This window comes from Channa argus, chromosome 4, assembly GCF_033026475.1.
Source record: "Channa argus isolate prfri chromosome 4, Channa argus male v1.0, whole genome shotgun sequence".
Lineage (NCBI taxonomy): Eukaryota > Metazoa > Chordata > Actinopteri > Anabantiformes > Channidae > Channa > Channa argus.
Window position 1 is genome coordinate 9,353,566 of NC_090200.1, and position 11,530 is coordinate 9,365,095.

Genomic DNA, 11,530 nt, shown 5'->3' on the forward strand with positions numbered 1-11,530 from the left:
AAATTACAAACTAATCCAGGTGACTATGCAGCTCAGTGTCTTCTCCAAATTAACCAGTTAAAACATTGCGACAATTTGTATTTCTTTTTTTAGAAATAGACCAGTTGGATCTGCAACCCATGAATTTCAGCACTTAGTTAGTTGTGTACTGCAGACTGCTGGAGAGTCATATTGCGCTGTAATCACTGAACCCACTTGACCTTACTGCTGCATATACCGTATGTGAACAGGAAGAGAAATCACAAGACTTAGTTTATGTGTTCACCTGACTGAGTGATTTCCAACCTGCAAAAAAACACGGAGGGCACAGGAGAGCCCGCACTAATGTACAGATGGATCGGAAAATCAAAAAAAGCACTTTTTAGACTAAAAAAATAATCCAAGATGTTACATTATTTCTGTCCTGTCCACCTAATGCTTTTAATGAAGCATTGTGACTATTCTTGTAACAGTATGACTTTTATTCCAATTATTTTGATAGCGTTGTGTCCCCCTACCGAAATAAGGGTCTTAATACTGAGAACCAATACTGACATGTGTTTGTTTTATGGCTGCTTGTTTAATCTTACGGTCTCATAATAAGAACAACGCCTTTTTGGGTTTCAAGAGCATTGGATTTGAAAATTGTCTTTGGATCTGATCACATCTGTGAGATCCCTAAACACAATATTGTCTTTCTTTAAAGCCTGCATCTTCAGTAGTACTTATCTTTATTTGGGATACAGGAATATTGAAGTCAGATATTTCTGTTGAATGCTGTAGCTGTGTGTGTGCTGTGTAAACATACAATATAGCATGTTACCCACTGGTCAAGGTCAATGTCCTGTTTAAAAAAAGGCTCTAAAACAGACTTCGGAGATGATGTGTGTCTGTGTGGGCGTTCAGGTACTTGCTTTTACTTCTCTGTGTATTTCTACTAAAAGGAACCAAAAGGTCAATGTAATCAATGGGTTTTTATATAGACTGAGCAAACACACACAGCTATTACACAGTGGTGGGAGTAAACTTGTAGATGTAAAGGCCGGGCTGTGTTTCTTTATTTTGTCTCCTGGGGTTATTGAGTTTATGGCACTCCCAGTTCATTCTTAAGGCATAGCCTAGTTTGAGTGATGATAGTGCCTTACATCTGTTAGCTGCACTTCCTCTTACGGCATGTGTGTATTGGGTTTCACGGGCCTAAATGCAAGTGTAGAGGGGGAAGAGTTGATCTGAGGTGCAAGTGCAACCTAATATTTTCTGGTCTAGTGGTCTTACTACAGGTCCACGGCACTTCTGATTTTGTTTGTATTGACTGTAAATTGATTTTCTAATTAAATCTGATCATACTAGATGTTCCTAAAATAGTTGAGCAGTGTTATAACAAACATTCAGACAAAGTCAGACATTTGAGGGAGGGGGGAAAAAAAAAGGTGTTTTCCATGTTATATTTGCATAAAAAGGCAATGCACACTAGAGGCACTATAGTTACTGCAGTTACATGTACAGATGTTTTTGACAATGCATACAGAGTAGAAAAAATGTGATGTGGGGAGCAGGACGATGGTTGTGCAGGCACTGTGCCATTGGCCCTGGAGGGGCCCTGACTTACAAGCGAGGCACAAGGCAAGAAAAAGTCTAAGCCAAGGAGAAAAACATTAGAGCAAAGTGCTATAAGAAGAAGTGCTGCTGTTTCAAGAGATGCAAGTTCAGGAGAAGTTTATATTAAAACATCTCCTGCTTTTCAGTGCAACAGACGCTACTACAACTGCTACTACGAACAGGAAATATGAATATGAAGAAAAAGAAGACCTTATGCACTGTGAAGATGCATTACAACAGATATGTTATTACACATCGTTTAAAAGAAAAAAACACATACAGGGAAATAATTATTTAAGGAAGTGTTTATTGGAGGGGTCCATAAATTAGCTGTCTGGTGACTCAACTGAGTGACAGACTGTCACACTCCCACTTTTGGCCTACCTCACCACTTGAGTAGCAGACTCAGGCCCCCACACCGGCTCATAGGAAATGGACTTATGCTCAGCTTAACATCACTCACTTCCTCTCCTCTTAATTAGACTTGGCTCCTGCCCAGGTGCTCGCCGTGGAGCTTTACCAGCTTCAGATGATCCATCCACTTAATGAGCAGTAATCTAATGGGCCCTTGTGCTCAGTCCTGCACAATAAGTCTGGATTTGTTTTTGCAGAGGGTGGATGGAAAACAGGAAAATCGGATTTGCTTTCATGCTTTTATAGTCTAAATAATGCAATCGGTTGGTGCAGCTGGACGTTGGGTTCTCAGAGATGGCGGTATGTGTGTTCACCAACGTTTGCCAATTTAAAATGGTGAGGAGGGGTTAAAGACAGTTCATCTCTAATCTTATTACTCAAATGGGATTGGACCAATTGAGAGACATGTTCTATTGTAAAAAAAAACAACTCTAAACACAGCTGATGTCCACTGGTAACACACCTGAGTTGTTTATTCCTTCCATAGATTTAATGCATGAAAAGGAAAGTGGCGCCTTGTACTGGCTCTGCTCTTCCAGTTATCATATTCATTCATTTATACTGATGCTAAGGGGACCAAAGTAACTTTACGGGCCACTGTGGACATCAGGCCTTAGAAATCACTCAATTAAAAACAACAAAATAATTATGTTGTTTTCTCTTTTGTTGTTTTTGGCGCAGCGTTGTAGCTAACTTGGTATGTGGTCTATCTAAGGGGTGTGTGTGTGTGTGTAAAGCCAGTCAGACTGATTATGATATTGTGCTTGTTGAGTAAATAGAAGACTCCTTTGTTAAGAATACAAAGGAATATTGTTGGATCCATTGACTCGGAGAAATAAGGTTTTGGCACCGTGTGTTTAAAAAACATAGAGTACAATAAGGTGAATATCCTGAGCACTGAGCTTTCGGCATCTTCAGTGGTGCTATTTTTGATCTTGTAATTGCTACGCCTCCACCATTCTTGTTTGGATAGATTTACTACTTTTTGGATACATTTCATATGGATGAGTTATTATCTTGCGGGGCTTGAGTTCTTTCACGTTTTCCATAACTGGGTTTGTTCTCAAGCTCTCACTGTATTCTTATACAGTACTTTAACCAGTATTCTTTTGCATTGCATTTTGCTGTTTGATTCTGCATAATCCAGATAAATTCTGCACTTTCAGTCTGACTTTCTGTCTGCTCTCCACAGCCATCCGTTTTGGTCGAATGCCCCAGTCGGAGAAGCTAAAGCTGAAGGCGGAGATGGTGACAGGGGAGAGGGAGGTGGAAGATCCCCAGATAGCTGACCAGAAGACGCTAGCCAGGCAGATTTATGAGGCCTACCTCAAGAATTTCAACATGAACAAGGCCAAGGCTCGAACTGTCCTCACCGGCAAGACCAGCACCCCTGTATGTTGACTAAGAGTAGTAGGTTGGTGAGTGAAAGGTGTTGCCTGTGTGTGAGTGGGCTGCATGTTCGCCGCTCTTGTCTTTACCAAAGTTTCCTCACAGGTCAGGGTCATGCTGTCGTGCAACTTTTGAATTTATTTCTTCTTCACGGGAGGGACTTTTAATCTCACCCTGACCACACTGAACATTTGCAATCAAACTTGTGTCTCAATAGGACCTGGCAGACAGTAGCTCAGAGAATATGTGCAGCCATCCAGTGAAAGAAATGACTTGCTCAGGCAATAGTGCTGGCCAACACGCCAGTAGACAAGGAAATATCTGTCTGCACAGAAACGGTGTACAAAAACAGTGTATCAGCCCAGCACCTCCTGTTGTTTCCCTCCATTCCTGAGCTCTTATCACCATACATCCCCCCCAAAAAAAATCCCCTTGCAGCCTTCTTTCCTTTGCTTTCTTTTGATCAAAATAGAAAGTGGTCAGGGTCAGGGTCTGCAGCCCACAGTTATTGTGCATTCCATGGATGGATGGATGTAGGTGTGAAATAGGTCAAGAGTCCAAGTGCACATCCTTGTTTAAACACAGACCTTTACTGCTGCTTTGAAGCTTCAAAACTTGCAAATGTGTCCATTAAAGTCTATCTTTAGGGATCTGCAGCCGTGGGAAAGCAGTCATTTGGAAATGCAAATACAGTGCTTTGCAAAAGTATTCACGCCCCTTGAAATTGTATCCCATTTTGTCATGTTACAACCACCAATGTAAATGGATTTGATTGGGATTTTATGTGAGACACCAACACAAAGTGGTACGTAATTGCGAAGTGAAAGGAAAATGAGAAATGGTTTTCACATGTCTTTCCAACTAAATACAGTATCTGAAAAGTGTGGCGTGTGTTTGGATTCAGCCCCCCTGAGTCAAAACTTTGTAAAACCAATTACAGCTGCAAGTCTTTTTGGGGCACATGTCTCTACCAGCTTTGCACATACTGTATAGAAAATGAAATGTTGCCCGTTCTTTTTTGCAAAATAGCTCAAGCTTAGTCGGATTGGAAGGAGAGCGTCTGTGAACAGCAATTTTCCTCACCAGTCTGAGGGCTTCACAGAACAGGTGTCTTGACAAAGTATTGACTCAGATGGGCTAAATACAAATGCACGCCACACTTTTCAGATATTTATTAGTAAAACATTATGAAACACGTTTCTCATTTTCCTGTCACTTCACAATTATGTGCCACTTTGTATTAGTCTATAACATAAAATCCCAGTGAAAAACATTTGTGGTTGTAATGTGACAAAATGTTGAAGGGTTATGAATAATTTTGCAAGGCACTGTTTTATTTTATCCACTTTTAATTTAATTATTAGAGTTTAGTCATGGTCCATTTAGGAATATAATATCCAACAGTGATTCATTTTTTTCCCATGAAAATATATTTTGCAGTTTGCAAGAGCTCTGCGTACAAATTTTAAATATTTAAATATTTTGAATGATAGTCTTTTAAATCGATCCTGTTGTAAGACGGCAGTTGGTATATAAAAACATTCCACATAATTATTAAAATAACTCAAACCCCTAAAATCAAACAGCCAAATGACAGCAGGTCCTCAATGCAGTTTATTTTAATGTTAACGTTTGGTCTCTCAAACTACTCTATTGACTTCTATGAGGCAATTCATTGAAAGAAAATGCTCAAAAAGATTGTCTCTAAACTATTTATTTTTCAAAAAGAATTTGGTTTACAGCCCACACTGAGCCGAGGCGAGTAACTATGTGATCATGGAAAGATTAAGAGCCAGCCAGGGCTGTAGGCTTTCTACCTTTCTACCCACACATGTACCACAAGGTGCAAAGTTTTCCACAAGGTTATGTTAACGACAAAATTATGATTTGGTCTTCTATACTTCTGCAGGATCACTTGGTCTCGATTCAAGCCGTTACCTCCTCTCACAGTGCAATTTTATAATCACATCATTGATAATGATATCAAATTATTTATTGCACCCTGTTAGATGTCATATGATCATGTGTTGTGTTGACGTAGAAGAACCTCAAAACAGCTCAGTGCACGTCCCTCATCCCTTCCCTTGTTACTCTAGCCCACATTTAGCACAGTATTCATGAGTCACATCTCTGATATAATGTGCAGCAGCAGGTGTAACTGGTCATCAGAGGCTGTAATTCCTTCACTATGAGAACAGTGACACAGATTTAAAAAAAACAAAACAAAACAACAACCAGATGATTAATTCCTGCTACTTAGAGGTTTCTTATTATTTTTACATTTTTCCTTTTCCATGTAGTTCCTTGTTGCATTCTATTTGCCATTTCTATGGAAACATTTTGCATCTTAAATCTCTCTTATAACTGCAGTCTGAGGAAGAATTCCACTAATTGTGTCATGGAAATAAGTGTCAATAATGGCCCTGGGGTTAGCCCCTCCGTTCAGAAAAGATTATGTGTAAACACTACATTCACTACAGTTTTTCGTGTGGAGTGGTTTGCTGACTCACCTTTTTCCATATTTATGGAGTGAAGTCAGGTCAGGTTTATGTACGTAAGCCATTGTGTTGCTTTTTAATTCAAACCCATTGTAATAGCTTGCACAAAGCCCATTAGTCTGTTAATGTCTCCACAGCCTTTTGTCATCCATGACATGGAGACCCTCCAGCTGGCAGAGCAGACACTAGTGGCCAAGATGGTGAGTTCTGCAGGAGCGCTGAAGGAGAAAGAAGCAGAAGTTCGGATTTTCCACTGCTGCCAGTGCACATCAGTGGAAACCGTCACTGAACTCACAGAGTTTGCAAAGTCCGTCCCCGGGTTCTCGACCCTGGACCTCAACGATCAGGTGACTCTTTTGAAATACGGAGTGTACGAGGCCCTTTTTGCTATGCTCGCCTCCAGTATGAACAAGGACGGGCTTCTTGTAGCATACGGCTCAGGCTTCATCACCCGGGAATTCCTCAAGAGCCTGCGGAGACCGTTTAGTGAAATGATGGAGCCAAAGTTCCAGTTTGCCATGAAGTTCAATGCGCTGGAGCTGGACGATAGTGACCTGGCTCTGTTTGTGGCCACTATCATCTGCTGTGGAGGTGAGGACACACGAAAATCTATGTTGATTATAATTCAACTGTTCATTTGCTATATGGAAAACTTGGGGAAAGGTTTTGGGGCTTTGAAAACTTATACTAATACTCACTTTACCTTAAAACTAATGTGTCCATATTAAACAAATGGAAGCAATTGTTAGGACATTCTGGTGCTGCCAGTACTTTCTGGTACTTATTATTCTAACAGGAGTATATGTATATGCATCCTCACTCAGAACAAATCACTCTGAACACATTTACAGTAAATGTCCAAAAAAGTTAGGTAAGCCTCCTTATCGATCCCCGGTTTTCATAACGAATGATGTTTTGACTTATTTCCAGTCCCACAGTGGGCCTTTATAAATCTGCTGGCCCCCGTGTGTGTTGGGCAGCACTGTAAGTCAGCAGCTTAACCCAGCCTCATATACTGCATAATATTTGTACTACTATGCGGCCATGGCTAGCCTCACTTCTACCTACCTCACTTCTACTTACCTGAGCAAAGGGCTGATACTCGGCAACATAAAGTTAGTGATAACTTAATTCATTTCTTCTTCTGTTACTAGACCGACCAGGTCTGGTGAATGTGGCACACATCGAGCGGATGCAGGAAAGCATCGTGCAAGTGCTACGGCTCCATCTACAGGCCAATCACCCTGACGACACTTTCCTCTTCCCCAAGCTGCTGCAGAAACTGGCTGACCTCCGGCAGCTTGTCACTGAGCACGCAGAGCTGGTGCAGCAGATCAAAAAGACAGAGGACACCTCACTGCACCCACTCTTACAGGAGATCTACAAAGACATGTATTGAGGATTGTGGAGAAATCCCCATGAGAGATATGAACATCTCTATGAACATCTCCTTTTCTTCAGGGACAGAAGAAGAAGAAGGAGGAGGAGGAGTCCTCCATAAGCTAGGGTTGAACCACTTAACCTCCTTCTGTCCCCGACCCAAATGCAGCAAAAGTTAGCTTTGGCTTCTGATCAGCACGAGAGGCACAAGCAAGATGCTCTGGGTTTGACACAGTGCTCTGTGACTTTCCCTGGCAGATAATTCCTGTATGTAAAGACATGATGTACAGCCGACTGAGCCCTTGTTCTAGATGCCAGTTTATGCAATACCCGACCAAACTCTTTGATAAAAACACTAAATCCTAATTTAAAGTCTTTGGTTATCCCTATCAGGATCCCTAACAAGCCCTAAAATGAGGAAAGAAGGTGAACTCAGTAGTCACCACTCCAGCAGTTTGAAAGTAATTGTTTTTTATACTGATGTCAAAGAGCAGAGAGCCATATACCTTCATGGTTAACAGCACCCAAATTACTTCAGTGGCAGCAGCAACAATAAGACAATAAGATAAGCAAGGCAGCTTCTGCCAAACTGGCCATCAATAAGCATGGTGATGGTTATTCACACAACAGTCCTCCAGCATGTTTCTTTGACTTTTTATACCCAGACACACAACTGTGGTGTGACCGGGCTTCTTAACGTGATCCTTTATTTGTACTGTAATTCTTCTAAGCCATACTTTTGTTTTTAATGATACTGGAAATGATCAATGTCATTCATATACTTTTCTCCTCCAAACAAGAAAGCATCAAGACTTTATTATGGATTATCATCACCTATTATTCAAGCTGCAATGTTATTTTGGGTTTTTTTTTTTTTTACTTTAGTATAAGATAGTTAAATCTTAAAGTTTTTAAGAAAATTGTAAGTTGTTTTTTTTTTCAAGTTTGGAAAAAAACCACAGGTGGAGATTCACTGGGTACACTTTCTGAAATGCACAACTTAAGCACAAACATGTCTGTGATGCATTGATATGACACTATTTTAAACTACCCCACTGTTGAATGCCATTTCCATGAAGCACATGCTCAAACATCTGGCACTCCATCCTGTATCCTGATGTTCAAGTGCTAACACCAAGTTACATTTTTATTGTATAGGGTGGCAAATTAAAAAGCACAGAAGAACATCATAATAGTATGGCCACATAAATTAAACATGAACATATATTTTTCTTTAATTATGAGAAACAATTTGAATGGAAAGGGCTTTTATTTTGATCGAAAGATAAAGACAAAACACAAGCATGGGGCTATTACATTGATTTGATTTAGATAAGTTTGTGGACCTTTTCACAATTAGACAACATTTGGTGATAGACACATTTCCACATTTCATTAAGTATTAATGATAACTGTGGGTGGGAAAAGGCCACTCCTATATTTTTTGGTAAAAAAAACTTACTTTATCCACAAAAGACTTGCAGTAAGGGAACATGAATAGAAAATGGTGAAAACATTTGTAATTTGTTATAGTTTGAGTAGTATATTTGTGAACCCCAATCCAATCAAAACCTCCTGAAATCGTCGTTAATCTATTTAAATTCAGCTCCCAGTAATGGAACTTGTATTTTATCATCGCATTGCATTGTATAAAAACTGTGTACTGTACATAGCTGCAATGACCACATAGACTGCTTTGCCCTGACTTTTAATTTTTGAGGTAAACAAGGTACTAATGGTGATGAATATTTTTGTTCCACTTTTTAGAAAAAACTTTTAAATGCTTTAAAGTTTTAGAAGTGTATTTTCCATTTCCTTAAAGCCACATAATGGTGTGGCAGAAGTGTTAACTGTTATTTTTACACAGAGATCCATCAAGGCTACAACATGCATATGGTTAATTTCAACTGTACGTCATTTCTCAAACTAGGCTCTTGTGTTTTAAACTGAACGCTTTTGTGGGTTGTGCAGGGCTTATGACCTCTGTGACATTTTTAAATGCAAAGAAAACTACGTTTATTTTTTTCAAAGATCGAGTTACAGCTCAGCACTGACCGTACAATAATGGTATTCTCCTTATATACTCTGTTCTCAGGTCATAAATAAAAAATGGAGTAATGAATTCATGCACAGAATTCCATCATCATCAGAAATGCTCCATTGTTGCCTCCTCAAGTTGAACAAACTAACCTTTTTTTTTTTTTTCTATATTGGTTAAATAGACACAATGAATGCACTCATAATTTGCCAACACATCACGTTATCACAATGAAGAAGACGCAATGATGAACATGCAGTATATATTGTTTTATAAGCCTGTTTATATCACACTTTTCATCCGTCTTTCCTCTTCTCACTCGCTGCTATATCATACTAACTAACCAAACCTTTCTCGGGCCGTGAGCAGATTACCGACCTTCAAGCTGCTTCTGTCTTATTATCCTCTCACAGAATGTCAGTCCCACATGCAGAGTTTATTCAAAATAGGTTGGTTTGTCCTCTTGCAGACTCCCAGGACTTCCAGTTGCCAGCAATGCTTGGGGATAAACTCATACAACTGTCTGTGCCTTAGCGTGTGCCCATGCCATAAAACACTAGCCATTCAGAGAAAGACTTGACTTGAGCACACACCCATGCACTCACACACACTTTTACAACTGAATATTGAATATACTATATACTGAGGCCATTAGTGACACAAAAGGGCCACGTGGACAGGAAATGATGTCACAGCAGATTTAAGAAAACATCCTACGTAAACCACAGCAATAAAGAGTTTGCTTTAAAATAAAGGCTACATAATAAAGCTGGGCCCTTGAGGAGAAGTCATGTAATTTGATGTTGTCTATTTACTCTTAGGATTGTCTGTTTCGTGTTGAATTGACAAGGGACTTTTTAACTTGTATCAGGGAAACCTAGTCTTCCTTTGTTGAACTAGCTCAGGACATAGAACGTTACTGTTCTTCCTTCTTTTATTATCTGTCTCACTGAGTCTCTCTGGAATAAGTGAATAGTGATCTGCCTTACAGCACATAAACAGCAACAATAACATTTATTAATATTACCTTTATTCTTATGCTCTAGAACTGACACAAATAAAATGTCCACAAAGGGCAGCAGTTGTAGGAATTATATATTTGACTTTTTTAATTTTTTTCCTCCATGGAGTTGGTTTTTGTGGCTATAGTGTCATGCAAAAAGACAACAGAGACTGTCTTTGAATGTGTCGTTAACGTGTACTGTGGCTTGGTAGCAAAACTGTAAGTGTTTGATGAATGTATATCTAGTCATTTAAAAATTGAAATGAGTTGAAATTGAATAGATTTCAAAATAAAATGATTTACAAATCCAACACATTATGTATGTTTGTAATTGATCCATTCATGATATAATATTTCATATGGAATCTAAGCGCAATTTCTGCATTCAAGGTCTGTTTTTTCCAGGCTAAAATGTCATGGGACAAAAATTCATACATTAAAATTCAATGTTATCTTTAGGCTGTCTCTGGGCTGTCACGTCAGCTGGACCCTTTTTTTAAGCTGACCATCTGTTGATCTACAGTCAAAGCTGCAGCTGCATAATATTGCCCCTGTACAATGTCATTCAATAGCCTAATGCCGCCTCTATGTGGTTTCTGCCTGTGACAGATTTTACTATATTTTCTGCGCTTGGATATTTTCCCCGTTAGCAGGTCTATAATTCTACTATGTGTTTCTTATTGAAGTCAAAGTGGGTAGTGGAGTTGTAGATTATAGCTGTGCATTGTAAGGGGTGGCTTCTTCTTATAAACCGCTCCAGTATGACTCCACTTTGACCTCAGTTATGAACGCATAGTAGAATTATCACCTTTCTGATAGTTTTATGCTAAAAACTGAGAAATTATAACCTTGTAAAAGTAGAATTCCAGGCAGAGCCACTGTATTAGATTGTATTAAAGTTTCATTTCGTCTAATAAACAAGCACTTTTTTTGGCCATGACCTCTTGGACTTCTGGACCTGCGTCTGGCAGGCTAATCCACCCATGCATGGGCTCCTGGATGGTGTGATGAGGAACCCACCGCTCATCGTTACCTTTGAGACCACAAAAGCAATTTGATCCAGCCATGTGCCTGAGTTGCCTGCCTGAAGACTTCAGAGCTGAATTCCACTTAACCCGGTTCTGTCCTTTTCCATGAATAAACCTCTGCAACCTCGCCCCACAGCTTTCGGAACCACAGCACTAGAGGGCGCTCTAGTCCTAATAACCTGCCCGTGCCGTCCCTCAACAC

The 11,530-nt window shown here is 39.7% G+C and overlaps 1 protein-coding gene across 2 annotated transcripts in view; it reads left to right on the plus strand.

Moving 5' to 3' along the window:
• The window catches only part of pparab (peroxisome proliferator-activated receptor alpha b), a 30,337-nt gene extending 19,726 nt beyond the window's left edge, over positions 1-10,611 (plus strand). For both annotated transcript variants that reach the window (XM_067500460.1, XM_067500461.1), the window contains 3 exons: positions 3,185-3,384; positions 6,017-6,470; positions 7,034-10,611. In XM_067500460.1, coding sequence (XP_067356561.1) covers positions 3,185-3,384; positions 6,017-6,470; positions 7,034-7,278 — 899 coding nt within the window. In that variant the 3' untranslated portion in view covers positions 7,279-10,611. The remainder of the gene's footprint in view (positions 1-3,184; positions 3,385-6,016; positions 6,471-7,033) is intronic.
• Positions 10,612-11,530: the final 919 nt, after the last annotated feature.